The 16,579-nt window shown below is 41.6% G+C and overlaps 1 protein-coding gene across 2 annotated transcripts in view; it reads right to left on the bottom strand.

The window, feature by feature from the left end:
* Positions 1 to 1,999: 1,999 nt before the first annotated feature.
* Positions 2,000 to 16,579, bottom strand: part of AKT1 (AKT serine/threonine kinase 1) — a 78,045-nt gene continuing 63,465 nt past the window's right edge. For both annotated transcript variants that reach the window (XM_053980477.1, XM_053980478.1), the window contains exons 11-14: positions 15,859 to 16,073; positions 8,439 to 8,526; positions 3,803 to 3,905; positions 2,000 to 3,348 (exon numbers count right to left, since the gene is read on the bottom strand). In XM_053980477.1, the coding sequence (XP_053836452.1) occupies positions 3,269 to 3,348; positions 3,803 to 3,905; positions 8,439 to 8,526; positions 15,859 to 16,073 (486 nt within the window). In that variant the 3' untranslated portion in view covers positions 2,000 to 3,268. The remainder of the gene's footprint in view (positions 3,349 to 3,802; positions 3,906 to 8,438; positions 8,527 to 15,858; positions 16,074 to 16,579) is intronic.

Below are 16,579 nucleotides of genomic sequence, written 5' to 3'. Positions count from 1 at the left end.
TGCAAAAGTTTGGAATGCTATGAACCAGGGTTATATTCATCCACTTTAAAGGCAGGACGGCCTGTCATATCCTAATGGGATTCTACTGGATGCTTTAGTTACACCAGGGAATATAAACTGGAATTTGCAGAATTACCTGGCTCCAGCCCATGTCTCAACCCCAAGCAGAACACAGAGGAGTGTATCTGTTTCAACCACTGCCCAGCTGACCTCAATTCCACACTGCAGTCACAGGCACACAGAGAACTTACTTATGTGCCCTTGCCAAGAGGTTTTTTTCTTGTTTTTCTCCAAGTCCGAACTTACAACGAAGTTCCTGGGCTGTAACACAGATACACTACTGGTGTTCAGAACCTGGGATGCACCATCTTTGCTGCAATGTGCAGCACCAGAGCAAAGTGACATTTTTGAATGCCAGAAGGAAGAATAGGGAAGTTTTGGCGATAGACATTGTTAGAAAAGTTTTGAGGTTTAAAATCAAAGAGCTAAAGAAACATGCAAGATTTAAGCAGTCTCAGCATATGTGGTATAAAAAGAATCTGAGGTGAATGACACTCAGGTCACAGGTTTTTGTACTAGCATTTTATGTGTTGCATCAAAATGTAAAGAACACATTTTATGTTTGCAGATATACAGTTGTAACAGCCATAATCATTCAATTATGGACAACAAGGTGTTTAGATCACTGGCAAAATGAGGGAATATGTCCGGAAGATCCAGCATTCAGGTGTGGCCCTCACAGCTCTTAGTTGCTAACAATACTAAGAGTCAGAGATTTCTGGCAGGTTTTTTTGAGTTCCATTTTATATAAGGGAATTAAAACAATCCATTAGCAACAACTGGCAGAAAAATAATGAGACATAATCAGCCTCAACAAAACAACCTGATCCATGCCTGCTCCTGCATTTGACAGAGCAGATTTTCCTGGGGCAGATAATGGTAACCTTTGCTCAGTAGTGTTGCCTATATTTGGATGCACAAAGTTGTGTTGGTTCAGAACTTGTCAAGACTTGTACACTTGCAGAAGAGTTTCCTTGGACTTGGTCCCTGGGCTGGCTGGAGACGTAGATGAAGACTTGGAAGCAAAGGAAGGAGAGCAGTTAGATCAGACTTGCTGAACGGGACAGGCTGTCCAGCACCAGTCTCTACAGAGACACAGACCTCTTCTTCCCCTTCCCTCCTTGCATAAACACGCAGTAAATTGCACTGGGAATTACAGCTTATTCTTTGAACAAAACAGGGGCTGGATGTTTAATGGCTTACCATGGTTGCAACTCTTGTTGCTTATTCTGAAGCACAGTGCAGTTGTTCTTGGATGTTCAGATCTTGTTCTTTGTATTCTTGTTTGAAAAAGGACATTCCAGCGTTCTGTAACCACCTCCCAGCTGTGATTAACATTAGTGCCTGGAGAGTGTTAGAGATTGTGCAGCACAGACTGGCCCGAGTGGTGGAACAGAAATACCTTTGCAGATCAGGGCCTTTTGCTGGCACCAGGAGGGCAGCAAAACAAGGCCAGTCGTCATTCACCTCAAGACAATTTATTCCTGGCACAGGTTGCTTTTCTCTGAACAAGCGTTTTCCAAAATTATCTTTGCATAATGATCAGCACAGAGATGAAACAACTGAGGAGGAACAGAACAACCTGAATCCCTCAGTGATGTGCACATCAAACTTGAGAAACTGGAGCAGTTGTTGCATCTCTACAAATTCAGAAGGCTCCTACCACAAGAAATAAGAACCTAACTCATTAAATCAATTTTATTTAACTATTTGGAGGGAAACTTTCATATCATGAGTAAAAATACTGGAGTTGAATGTTGTTAAAAAAAAGTCAAGATGATGGACTCTGTGCAAGCACAGCAGTGTCTGATGGAGAGGGGAAGACAGGGTTTTCATAATATAATTACTTTCAAATAAAAATATTAAATGCTACTTAACTGGAATACATGTAATCATTTTTTATACAGTCAAGAGAATAAAAAAAAAAAACCAAGCGCAATTTAAAGAACGCAACCTACAATGGAATAACTTTATTTGCAGCAGAGACAGAATAAGACTGCTTTTATGAAAATTACAAAGAAACATGATACAACAAAAATAGGGTGTGGGGAATTTCCCACTAAGATTAAAAATGAAAAACAAAAAAAGAGTTCACTTTTTGAACACCATTATTATTCAAACACATATGAAGTTTCAACCTAGTTTTTTTTATACATGGGAAACACTGTTAAACTGAATCTTCAAGAGTGAGAAGGCACCATGAACTGTTGATTGATACCTTTAATGCACACTCAAGAAAGAAGAAATGATCTGGCATGATGCAAAAATTCATTAAGTGTTTATATATATTCATATCTCTTTTCGTAAAAAAAAAAAAAGCGGCAACAAGTCATTACTTCAGTGCCAAATGTACTCGTGTCTGGCTGACTCGCTCATGAGGATGATTTCTCTCTTAGACCTGTGTGGCATTTCTGTACAGTGGTGGAAGTGGGTGATTTTGTGTTGTTGCCTTTCATATTAGATTGGTAAATCAAGCATTTTCTAGGTTCTGAGAAGCCAATCCTATGAAGTATTCCTAGCTTCTATGCAAACGGAATAATTAAATGTACTGCCTAGAATGAAATACTCATCTGTACGGCGTGGCAATCCCACCGGATTCAGTTTGATATGTAATGTCTTGTAGCAGATGTTATAACAAAAATAACTTTTGCTTTTTGATTTACCTCACTGAGGCCATTAATGCTGTTCCTATAGTTGGTTTTCTGGAGTTGGATGACACTTTACTGCTGTCCAAAATGAGTTTGAACTTTAACCCTCCAGAGTTTGTTCACTTTGTTGCTTATATTATTGCACTAGCTACTAAAGTCTTATATCTTCCTATATAAATCTAATTGATCAGAGTGCAGATTCTGTATTTAGATAATGAACTGTATGAAATAAATAAAATAAGGGGATTTTCTGGTAAGAGTTGCTGATATGTTGAATACCTTAATTATTTCTAAAGTAAACAGTTTTGGTGTATATTCTTAAAAACCTATGGTGATTCAGCATAAAAGCCTTGACATAATACTTAAAGAATGGATTTGTTCTCCTTCTCAAAAATGCATCAAAGAATTGTTTTAAATACAGAATCTGTGAGGCTTCCTACAAATTCATCTAAGTCGTAATACAAACACAGTTTGTAACTTGATAATATAGAAAGTTCTCTAGTGTCCATTGAAGTAAGGTCCCCAAAATGCAGTCTGTTTTGTTTCTGAATGGCAAAACATTAAGCGGTTCCACTGGCTGAGTAGGAGAACTGAGGAAAATGAGGTCTTCTCTCGTTATCTACACAATCCATGCTGTCATCTGAAAGAGCAAAAAAAAAAGAACATCAGGTAACATTTGCTACCTTTATTTTTATTTTCAGCAAATCAACAATAAGATAATGCATGGTAAAGAACTTGCTGTTCTGAACTTCTGGCAATTGCCATTTGAGAGCATCAAACATGCTCAGTTATCACAAAAATACAATATTTTGATGGGACATTAGTCCATGCTCAATCAACTGCTTGCATATACACAGTGCATGTGGACATGGACATGAATTATTATTATTATAAACATTATTATCACTGATTTCCAGTGGGAATGTGCAGATTTGGAAAGTTTCACATCAATTTACCAACTTCTTGGTCAAATACATATGGAAAACCCTCAAGTTTAAACTGGTACTTTTTCATATGGGCTGAAGAGACCCATCATAGCAAATTATTTCTGGTGGTGTGGAGAACACAGTGGGAAACATTTGGAAAAACTTTACCTTGGTCAGGAGGAGTGATTGTTATCATCTGTGCTGTAAATTCTTCATCAAAATACCTTGTATCTGTTTCAGATGTAACTTGTGGCTTGAATGGAGGTACAAGCTAAGGAAAGAACAAAGTGTCTATTTACAGGTTCTTGCAGTGCTGCTTGAAGTAAGTAGAATTTGACATAAACTACAGTGCCTTTTTCTACATTCCTAAAATGTCTAAAAAACACCTGTTCACAAAGAAGGAAGCACTACAGTAAAAAATACTTACTTAGGTGTGCACTTACTATTTATGGGGCATTTAAGGCATTTTTCCCTAGGATTTAACTGCAAAAAGAAAACTTAGAATCCTAAAATGTCTTCAAGTAATAACATGCTGACCAATGTTTAAAAATAACACATAGTAGTTCCCCACATAATTATATGGAAATTGTCAACCTCATCTAGTCAGATTTACGCTTAAGGAGGATAAAATGAGTAAGAAAGATTCTAAGTGATATGAAATTTATCAGCTAACCCTATGTATCACCACAAAGGTAACATCACCCAAAAGTTTCAGCTACAGTGCTACTGTGCCCATGCAGACTGGAGGTCTGACCAACCCAGCAGGATCTAGGCCAAGGCAGCAGCAACACTAAGTTTTAATTAACACTCCTGGTCCCCAAAAGCAGTTTGATGTCAACTCTAAACTTCAAGAACCTGGAGTGCTTACAAAAACCTGAGCCCAGTCAGCAGTGAACATCCTCTTCTTGCTACACCAGGAGCTGCACTCGTTGGGGTTTATTCCTGAGGCTCCCTTGGGCAGACAGGCTGGAAATCATCCATGTGTACCTAGGCAGGCTCTGGCAAGAGCAGCTCCAGATGGAGCAGAGCTGCCTGACTGGGGCTGGAGGAGGAGCGCGCCTGGGAAGCGGGATGGGGAGCTGGCTGCATACAGATGCACACACTTGGAACATGGACAACTCTGGAGGGCACCAGAGCTGGGATTCAGACCTTGCTCACCTTCCCCTGCACGGGGGGGCAGAGGCAGGATGTGAGCAGGGCTCTGAGCCCTCCTGAGCACAGGAACAGTGCCAGCATCCCACTCGCCCACCACCGGGGTTACGCGTGGCCATCTTTTAATAGCACACAGCCACACCGGGCAGCAATTTAGGAGCGTGACTGAGGAAGTGTCAAGCTTCCAATCCAAAACTACAGGGAGAAGTTTAGCAAGGTGGATGGTAAATTGCTCCATCTGAAATTATGCAGTGACCCCAAGACATGCACTTCTGCATTTCTACAAACAAGAACAACACTACGCTGACAGAAATCACTACCCGGAAAACATCAGCAAATCCTGAATACACAAAACGCCTCCTCCCCACCCCTGACTTTGCCTCCTGCTTGGATGTGAAGAATCATTTGTTTGTCAACTTTCAAGCTCCCTATCATCAGGATGGTCTTTCTGATCTGTTTTGAGAGCACCTAACAGTGTCCTGTCTTATAAACAGCAATCCAATAAAATGTGTTCATTTTCAATGTAAAGACTGTAAGAAATGTAATGTAAACATATGGCAGTGTTCCCATATGTGAAGAAGCATTTACTGTTTAAAATCAATCTTTAAAAATTTAAAGCATAAAAACTCTGTTTATTATAAGACAGCACAATTATAGTATATATTCATCATCTTTTTTTCCCAATTACACTCACAATTCTCTGTGCCCAAGAATGGCTTAACGCAGCTGGGTACATTACCCTTACAAAAAAATATTAAGTCCTTAGAAGTGGTATTTATGTCCTGAATTCAAAAAGGAAAAGGAAATAGGATATCCCAAAGTCAGGAGTTACTCTGAGCCTTGAAGTCCCCTGAAGCTATTGAAGAGGGAATGCTTTACATTATAATGTTAATAACACTTCTCAATCAAATCACACCAACATATTACATATAAAAGCCCTGTGGAGCAGGAAGATTCTTCCTCATGTAACTCTATCCTCTCTCTCCTTGCAGCAGTTTCTGCCTACTTCCCAAAGCAACCCTGGGTTTGACAGGCTGTGCATGTGTGTGTAGCTCTATCTGTCCTTTTAAGCTAATGGTGGTTTTGGCACTCACAGTGCCCCCAGTTGCTCTGCTTGCTGTGCACAGCTCGGAGTGATTTAGGACTTGGGCACTGCAGCAGCCACCTGAACTGAGCACATTGGAGCGACTCAGAGCAGCAATCCCAAGCCAGCACACATGTGGAACAGGCTAGCACTGCCTGTATCATTTTCCTTTTTATTTTAGTATCTGTTAAAAGCAATTTGAGACAGATTATGATGCACCCACCAGACATCTTTTCCCCCTAGCTGTCAAATTCTGAGCGCTAAGCTGGAAACAGAGGGGAAGCCGCAGAAAGCTCCAACGCTGGCTTTAACAAGCAAATATGTCGCTTTACTGAAAAGCTGTCACTGCAATAGCTCTGCAGTTCAACTGGCAGGGAGGTGCCACCTGTAGCCTCCCACGGCTGCAGACCAGCATTGGTACCCACAGGCTCATGCTGGTTTAAGAGAGGAAAAGGACCAGAAAAAAGCCCCCATGTGATTAAAATCTCTTTGCATATGTTTTGCTTGTGGGTGGGCAAATTACAGCGAATTAAACTGCACCTTCTCTGCACCAGAGACAGACAGCACTCTTCCAAGTGAGCCTAATAAACATTTTAAATCTGGGAGACAACCTCAGTTATTCAAAGCTCCTTATAATTTAAAGCAAAGCTATGCTTCCAAAAAGTTTAATTACAAAGGAAACATTCTGGATTACCCAGGCCCATACTCATACACGTAACCCAGCATTACTGGAGATGGTGGGGAACCAAGCTTAGCACACAAACACCTCACGGCAGCTGACAAAATGCAGCTTCAATCCATGGGACTGCACTTCAGGCAAATGCTGCAAGACCCTCTTTGGACCACCAGAATATAGGCAGCAACTATTCACAGGCTCTCCATTTGCACAGCATGCCTACCTCAGATGCAAACACTAATGGGACACGAGAAAGGCCAGGATCTAGACTCCTTGGATAGGCCAAGGTCAGGATTAGTCTCAATTGCTCTAAAAGATGCAAGTATTAGGAATTTCCTGATAGTTTTCAGAATAATCTGAATCATTACCACTATGGAACAATTTATGAAGGCTTTTTGAGTCCTATGGCAAAATAAAACATTGCCTCTGGCTTGTGTGATTTCTCTTCTGTTCAGGGAACTGGGACTACTACCAAATCACAAATAGCTTTACTCAAAATATTTGAGCCCCTCTGTCAGCTTTTTACCTTCAACTGCATAAAACCAGCAAACCTTCAAGCATTCAGATTGTCAACTGGGTGAAAATGGGGACAACTTCCTGTTTAGAATAGGAATTCAGATCTACTTTTCACATTATACTGAATAAACTCATGGAACTTTCTCCTGCTCTCATGACTGTATACTCTCCCTCAAGGGATGTTTTGAAAGGACTGAGATCTTAATGTCATATCCACACTTTCAAGGCACAAAACCTTGTTTTATGATTTTTCAGTTCTTTTAGCCACACAGATCTGTGAGGAAGTGAAAGAAGAGAAGGAAACAGAGCCCTCTCTGTAGCTGTATACAGGCACTGGACAATGCTCCCACTACAATATGGAAACTCAGAATCTGCCAAGTTTCTTACCTGCTCCCACCAACTGGAGGGACAACCAAACTGTATTTAGAGATCAAGTAAGATCTGATACCATGAGGGACTGCTGGGGGAAGGAGGGAAATCAGGAAACTCTGGGACTGAATGAGATCATGTGGCACCAGTAGATGGGAGCCTTGAATCAGCAGACCCACGTTTGGCTGCATTTCATGAGTGCTATGAAAATGTGGCTGTTGAGAATTGAACGTGAGAGGACAACAGCACACCATCCTTAGAGCACAAAGCAGGGCATCCTGGAGGTGTGAAATAGTTATCTGAGAAGGAAGGGGCACTGAGGCACAGGCAACTGAGGAAACACATTCTTACACGAAGGGCTGGGCTCTTTGACTTCAGTGGCTCCCACCAAAAAGCCAACAAACCCAGCAGGTCTCAAAGAAAACCCATGAGAAATACCATGAAGTATGTCAGTACCATGACTGACACTTCACATCAGTCCTTTGCCACACACAAAAAATAGTATTAGGCTTGGATTGATCTAAGAGTCCACACTTGTCTGGACTTGTCTTGAATGCTGACAACATTAGATTGAAAAGGCAGGAAAAATGCAATGGGAAAGAAGAGCCCATCTTCTACTACTCCCTCTAGGAAGTCTGGCTTCAGATGCTCAGGAACCAGCATTAACTCTGGGCTTGCAAGGGATGTGTCAGTCAACACAAGAAATGGCAGCAAAAGTTCATAGGAAAAGCCATTTAAAAGCTTATATACTCTCTAAATTTGGAAGCTATTTTGATTACATCCTATTTATTCAGCCATAAAACCATGTATCTCATTAAGAGATACTCCTATCATTGCAAAATAAAAATCCACAAGTAATCTGATTACAGTATATTAAGTTGTTGCTAAAAACAACTACAAACCTTTTCTGTGGAGGGTTTCTGTATACCTTTAGAGAGCAACAAAATCTGAAACATTTGATACATCCACAGCTACAATTCACCTTGGGAGAACAGTTGTATAAATACCTTTTTCTCGTATACATCTTGCCAAACAATGCCAGCAAAGAATTTGTGCTGCATGATTTCCTTGGCATCATCAGGACCGCCACCTAACCTGTAGGAGGCAAAATAAGTAATTAAATGTTTGAGTACAGTTATTTTTTCTAATATAATTTTTATTGCAGTGTACTGAAGAAATTCTGAGTTTATATAATGCATTTGGGAGCAGTTCTAGCATTTGCTGTGTGTTTGGTTTTTTGTGCAAGGCCTATTTTAGGCTTCAACACAATCCCTCTAAAAGATTTAAAAACAGGCTAACAAACCGAATTAGAAAAAATGTCTCTGTTAGACAAAGAAAAAAAAAAAACCAACCCACAGTTCAAAAGACCTGCCCTTCAGGAATGATGCTGTCCTGGGTACCACAGCAGATCCTGTAAGGTAAAAGGTCTGAGCCACAGATCCTTCTCTCTACATTAACATGCAACTACCCCTTAACAGTCTTCGACAGCACAGTGATGCCAGCAGTAAAACCAAATTTGAAGTGAAAGAGAGACAAGGCTTTTTAAGGCAAACTGATTTATGCAACCTGATTTAAATTTCCATTAAAGAAAACAGTTGACAACTGCAGTGATAATATCACAGCATATGCAAATCTTTCCTCTTCCTTGGCTTCAGGAAAGCACAAAGGGTGTTTTATTGACTTGAGGTATATCAAGATAAAGCACTTTTATTCCAAAATAAAACTGTCCACACAGCTTATAGATGCAATCAGTTTAGCTGCAGTGTTGAGCTAACTGATGCTTAAATTTTGCTGTGGAGGTTAAAATGTTCTCTAGAAGACTGAACCACATCTGCAAGCAAAAGCAGGCATTGAGAAAACAAAACAGATACTGGGTAATCAGCAGGATTACTCAGGTAACAAGGTTAAAACAACGCTCAGGTGTTACCATGTTCACCTAGGCTGATCTCTAGGATCTGCCTGTTCTCCCATGCTTGGTGCCACTGGCAAACTGAGATCCTCACCCCGTTTCAAGAGCTGGAAGCAATGACTCTACAAGACCCAGGCTAGAGTTACACTGTTATAGACATCAGGGACAAGGCCTACTCTCTGGGCCTGAAGCCAAGACCTGGCCAGGCCTCATCCACTGCTGTACAACATCTGGCCCTGAATGTCCCCTGGGCCACCTGTGGTAACTCCATGCCCCAGTTCATGATTATCTGGGGATAGAGGGGAGGGGTTTGGTTCAAAATACCAGAGGCTTTGCTAAAAGCCATTGAAGTGGTATTTTTACAGCTTGAGGCTGCATGCTCTGGAATGCAGCATGAAAGCACAATGCTGTTGGGACAACACTGGATGACAGTTCAGCATGGAAAAGTCAAATACTGCAACACGTTGTTCTCAGTGCTCACTGGGAATTGATCCTGATGCATTCAACCCCTCGGCCATGCCTGAGCACCATCTGCAGAGAAGGCAAGCTGTACCAGAGACACCCTGCAGCACAGGTGCCTGACAGTCCAGGGGCTCTGCTTGCTTCCTTGCCCTCTTCCATTACAGTGCCACAGTGACCTAAGGGGTTTGCTCCTTATAATCCTTTAGGAAATGTGCAGTGGAACAGCTCCCCAGCCTTCCAGTACCTGGGTGACTCTCTCTCCTCCCCAGGTGAGCTCTAAGACCAACCCAAGTCCACCCTAGAGCCCCACGGGCCAAACCAAGCTGGACAAGGACTCTCCCATCTGCCTGGCAGCACTTTCTACAGCTGCAGAGCAGCCTGGAACAGAGACAAACTTCAGGGCAGCCTGGGAACAGAAACAAACTCTGTGAGTAATCATTTCTCTGCTGGCTCCCTCCAGGTGTAGTGGCTTTGCCAAGTCTCTGCCAGACTCTTTGTTGCTTCCACAGCACAATGATGATGGCTGATGAAGAGGGTGGAGTCAATCCTCTTTATCCACAGATGCCAACAGACTGCACAGGAGTGCAGCAGTGACTCTGAGCTAAGAAGCACCTGAATGGTGTTCTGCAGAAGCAGGCAGGAAGGCTGGCTGGCTGCAGCCATGTACAAGTGCTTTGCAGAATATGTTATCTAATACGAGCCTGTGTTCCATGAAGGGCAAACACATATTCAGGGAAATGCCAAGAAAGACTCCAGATGTTTTACTTACCTTTTAAAAATTACACAAATCCAGTCAAAGTGAATGGCAAAACAACAGAAACCTTGTATTTTGGATATGGATTTATTCCAAAATACAGTTTTGTTTTCCAGAATTATTACGAAAGGTCTGTCTCAAGGACAACACAATTAAATTGGCAACTAGTACAAAAATCATGGTTAAGCACCAGTGAGAATGTAAAGAGCAGCAGGTTTGTCTTTCATATGGACATGCAATAAATGAAGTAAAATGCAGCAGAAATAAGAGCTCTGAAAAGATTCCTGGATAATGAAGTTAAATTCTGCACATTTAAGTCCTCAGACAGAACCAAAAATAGTATATATAGGACTTGAAAAGCAAAAGCTACAGAAATTTACAGTATAAAAATAAATAGAACAGAAAATATAGAGGCCAAAAAGCAATTTAAAGAAAAACAAGAGAAAACATCCCTCAAAACCTAACCAGCAAACAAATCTGGTTATTCATTCAACTTCTATCTACACTTGAGAGACTTTCTTATTTTAGTTAAATCCAAAAGTGAAAATTATTAAAAAAGTGCAACATCAATATTAAAATGAAATGATTGTCACATTTTAAATTTTTATGAAACTGCATATTGCTTTTAAGTCCCTTTAACCATTTAACGACAAATGCCTGTGCTCCATAAACTGAGGGCAATCAGCCATCATTCCACAGATGTATCATATAGAAATAATTTTAAAAATTTGCTGTACTGTATTTTTAACAATGTATATAAATATAATCTGTAAACACATAGGAAGATTGCAATTAGTGGATCACATGAAAAATAATGTATCTCTATTTGCCCATGTAGAAGTACCCAGTGCTCAACTCCCAGGTCCATTCCCAGCACTTTAAAAAGAAACCTGCACACTTCTAGTTTTCAGCCCTGTCTTCACATGATTTCTCTGAGTCAGCCCTGCCCCCAAACCTGATTCTACAATGGCACAAACATCCCCACCAGGCTCAAGAACAACAGCCCAGCAAAGACTGCTGGTGTTCACCAGCTCCAAGCACACAGACTCTTATTTCTCCTTCTCTGATACAGTCAAGATGGACAACAGTAGCTTATTTTACTACAGCCCTTACCTTCAGAGGCTTCTAATAGCCACAGGAAGGATTTGGGAGCTGTATCCACATCAGTTTCCTGTGACTGGCACTATCAGCACAGAGAAGCTGTCTTTGGCTTTGAGAACAGCATGATTTGAATACTCCAGATTTGGAAGGAAAAGGCCAAATTCTTCCCATAGCCCTGTACCCAGAGTCTTTGGGTGTTTTCCTGCTCAGAGATTAAAACATTTGGAAAGCCTAATGCAGCTAACTCCCAGCTCTTTGCTGAGCTTTACTTCCCCACTTCATTAACCACCTGCATGTGACACAAACATGGTAGATCCAAAAAGCACTGAAAAAGCTCCCACTTTGCAACACAAGTAATCGAGAGGAGTCACGTTTGAGGTTGGTGAAGCTTGGGAAGTCTCTAAAATAGTGATTTCTGGAAAGCTGGGAGAAAAAAATCTTTAAACTTGCCTTTTATGTTTTTCTCAGCTTCAGTTTAGATCTCTGTGGGAGAACTGTTTGATTGTGTCTAAATTGCTGTGGACAGAACTGATTTAGACTAAAATTATCATACACAACAGCTAAATCTCAGCCTGTCTCAAAGCACCAGGTGCAACATGAAGACATGAGCATTTTGCACTTCAGCTGATACACAGGACCCTGAAGCTGTCTGGAGGCAGAAGCACTTTCCTACTTAAGGTACACACGTTTCAGAGCAAACACAAGTCACCTGTCATGTGTGGCTCCAAAACTCTGCATGTCCACAAGGCACCCAAATGTGCTGTCCAAGAGGACCAGCTCCTCAAGGTTACCTCCATCTGCTGGCCACCAGCCAGCTGGGACCATCTCCAGGTCCCTGAAGTCCCCACAAGTGTCACTTCTAACTCTTCCAACACCAGCAGTGGCTGTGAGGGCTGCAGACCTCCCTGTGCCTGAGAGCAAGGGTGCTCAAGAGCCACCTAACCTTCCTGTAGCAGAGCAGCAGAGAGGACACAGACACACAGCTTAACTACAAATCTCCTCCTTTCACTAGGGAAAAAAACCAATGAGTTCAATTTTCATACCAGTAAGGGCTTGATCAACTCTCACATTCCTGAACATCTGTGACCAAACTTTCATGTGGATATGGAAAGAACCATCATGGCTAGGGAAGAATGAAGTACCAGATCTCCATGTCACTGCAGAAACTGACCACGAGGGCCCAGGGAGCACTTTCAGCTCTTCAAAGCCACAACTGCAACTCTTTCAAGTCATCAGATCTTTGAACAGGCATATTTGAAAGGCTGCATCATCTTCCTCTTGTTCTTGCTGAATGGCAATGGAATGGCAATGTCCAACAGCACCACCACAGAGGCAGGTGAAGCAGCCTGTGACAAACCCCAGGCTGAACAACCCTGGCCTATGACAGGGACTGAGGCACGTAGTGAAATCCAATGATCAAAATTCAGATTAAACCATCCTGAAGTTCTATCAAGTTAAAAACCTGCCAAGATTCAGAGCTTGCAAGACACTGATTATAAACCCACCCACACATCTAAACTTAGCCCAATTACATGGGGTGCTCTGATCCATGCCCACTTTCACAGGCTGCAGTCTCTGCAGCCAGAGGAAGAACAATAAAAGGCAAAAAATGTGTTGTTTCATGTATGAAAAAATGCTCTGATTACCTTCTTTCATTTGATCCATGTCACAAAGCAGTGAAGGGGAATTTCAGGTCACATTAACAGGAAATATTTACAGAATAGATTTTTTCCTTCTTAGGAAAATTAGGGCTCACATTACAAGATTAATAAACTTCTATCAATCCCAAAAGAAACTTCAAAATTCCTTTTCTCTTACAAAATGGATTTCATATGACCAAATTTAGGAAATAGCCATGATTAAAAGCAGAATACAATTTATTGTTCTTCGCATTTTCTCCATATGCCTGGGAGTTTGAGACTGAACTGGTATTACTGAACATAGTGCGCTAACACTGCTTCAGTATATCCAGCTCAGGTACAACAGGTCATTTTTAAGATTTAATTCACTAATACAGATCACAATTACCTAGCTCCCTGATATTTAACCTAAAGTATCCTTGGCACTAAGCTTCATTATATCAACCTTTATTGTTGGGTTGGTTGTTTTTTTCTGATGATTTTAGGGGAAGTGACAACATCTCCCAGTTTCCTTTTTCTCATGGTTTTGGCTGTCTCCTCCATCTCACTCTAAAGTTCATCCAAAGTTACGCTGCCAATTCTGATGCTTTCTGCCACAAACATTACAATGACACCAACTTCTGTCCACCACTGGGCACCAGAGGGCATTTCTGTTGAATTACACAGTGGCTCCCCAAAGCCCAGACTATCATATTATTACGTAACTTTTCGGTGAATGTATTTCAGTAGCTCTCTGGCTGTTTTTTGTCCGTATGTCTCCATGAGCGCACTGTGAGTCAACTACCAAGTATGCCAGGCGCCCTCCCCAGCACCCAGACCACCCAGAAAAAAGGAACATAACACTACAAGGGCAGGATGCAGGACTTCTACCTCCAGTGCTTCCAGATCAGTTCTCCATGCTGCCTGAAATGTCCCAAAGTGCAGGGGATTTGCTGAACCACAACTTCAGTTAAAGTTACGGGAACACTAACTGGGGAGAAACCAGTATTTAAGAAAAGTCCATGATGCAAAAAAGCTTGGGAAGCACCAGTGTAATTAGGCATAATTACAATAAGGCATGTGTGCAGGCTTGTCTAGTCAACAGTTATTTCTATCAGCAGCATGAAAATCATCTGTCCACTAGATCAGAGCAGCACTGCTTCCAAGCCTGCAGAAGATACATGTGAAGAAGTGGCTATTTGTATAAAGTGAGCATATTGTGGAGTAATTATTGGCATTGGGAAAATTTCGTAATTAGAAACGAGTGGGTATTCTTTGTTTGTAAACAAATTGCATTTTGATTCATCAGAGACGCTCCTTTAAGAACAAACTGCAGCAGATGCTGCCTGTGTTCCCAGTGATTGAAAGGCCCCACCTGAATAAGCTATGAAAGGGTCACAATTGCATTTAACCCAGTGCTTTACTGGACAGGAATGCTGCTGGCAGGGGCTGCAGCCAGGCTCATAGAGCACAGAGCCTGGGGGCTGCTCATCAATTACACAACCTTCTCCTGGAGGTGAGGTCCCCTCTGGGTTCAGGAGGGGCTGCAGCTGTTGCCACCTTGTACAGGGCTGGCCACGTTCTGGGCAGCCGTGCCCCGCTCCCCACAGCACCACCAAGATCAATCCTCCAACATTAAAAACTGTGGATTTGCATTACAAGACCTCCCAGCAGGATTTTCCATCAAAAAATAGTGAAGGAAATAGCCTACAGCGATGACAGAAATCCTTGCTACAAGTATCCTCCAGGTACTGGCAATCCCATTTTCCTGCTGTGTTCACACACATGCACGGAGACTAAACAAACACCAGAAAGTAAACCGGAATTCTCTGCTTGCACCTCACATGAAAGGTTTCCTATTTGGGGCCCATTAACAGTGGAGGGTTCAGGACAGGAGATCAGGGGCAGAATCACAACATTATTTGTTTTAAAAATGTCTGGGTTGACAAGATGGCAGGTTTTTAAACTGATGTTTATCTCTGTGAAGGACAACATCCTTTTTGGATCTTGTTCCATTTTTTGTTTGTTAGCCATTAGGGGCTTTTTTTGTGTTTTTTTTTTTCTCTTTTTAAATCAGAGGTTATTTTTAAAAAAATACAGCAATAAAAGAAAAACAAAAACAAAAGGACGATATAGGAAAAGTCAATTGAGCATGGTATAAACTCCACAACAAACATGGTACAAACACCACCACCTACTGTCCAAAGCAGGATGCTAAATCACTGACACATATCTAGACAAAAATTCAGGAAAGGGACAGCAGTCTCAACTGCAACAGAAGATAAAAGCATTTGGTGTAGAGCATCACAGCAGCCACTGGATTCATTACAACCAAAGGCAGGGTTAACTTTGTTTCTCCCAGGCTATAGTTTTGCTTTAATGGCAGCCACCAAACTCTTGTCAGCAACAAAGCTGCTTCATGTTGCTATTTACACTGTCAGCTCATATAAAAAGTTAAAAATAAATTAGTACACCCATTTTCTGCATCTTGTTGGATAATCAATATGAACGGATTAAAAATTAAATTACAATTTTGTCTCAAAGACCTTAGAGAAAGTGCAACTATTAAGCAACAGCCTCACCTTTGCTTAGGATCTTTCTTCAGCAAACCTGACAGGAGGGATTTTGCTTCAGGTGACAATGTGCGTGGAAATCTGATCTCCTCCATAAGGATGAGTTCAAAGAGCTTTTCATGGTCCTGATTGTAGAAAGGGAGCCGGCCACACATCATTTCATACATCACAACTCCTAAACCCCACCAGTCCACTGCACGGCCATAGTCGTTATCCTCCAGAACCTGCAGATTGTAAGAAAAAGGCTTCTGAAGATACACCCAAACCAGGCATTAACACAGCACTCAAGAAGCAGAATTTACCCCAGCAAGTCCATCTTTCACAACACAGCCAAATCTATCAGCAGAGTATTTGAAGAAGAACCATGTGAAAAGAACTGGCATCCATGCTCACCATCCTGGGTGAGCAGAGGGGGAAAAGAAGGCAGCAGGTATGTTACAGCAGCTTCCTTGTCTTCCTTCTCCCATCCTCCCTCACATTATGGGCATGATAAGCACAACCTTTGAAAGTCCAAAGGCCAAGAACTGTTCTCACATTACAGAGCTAGCTGTTAAACGCTCACTTATTCATCACAAACTGTTCCAAAGGGGATCCAAGTTTTTAGAAAAACCCCAACCCACCAAGGAGACAGTACAGGAAGAAAAGGCCATCAACCTGTTCCTTCACAAGCAAAAAGCCAAACATATCCAACATCTTCTTATTAACCTGCATCCCAAAAGGGGTGGCTCTG

This window comes from Vidua macroura, chromosome 6 (assembly GCF_024509145.1).
Source record: "Vidua macroura isolate BioBank_ID:100142 chromosome 6, ASM2450914v1, whole genome shotgun sequence".
Taxonomy (NCBI): Eukaryota; Metazoa; Chordata; class Aves; order Passeriformes; family Viduidae; genus Vidua; species Vidua macroura.
Note: the sequence above shows the minus strand (reverse complement) of the source record. Positions and strands in the feature narration are given on the sequence as shown.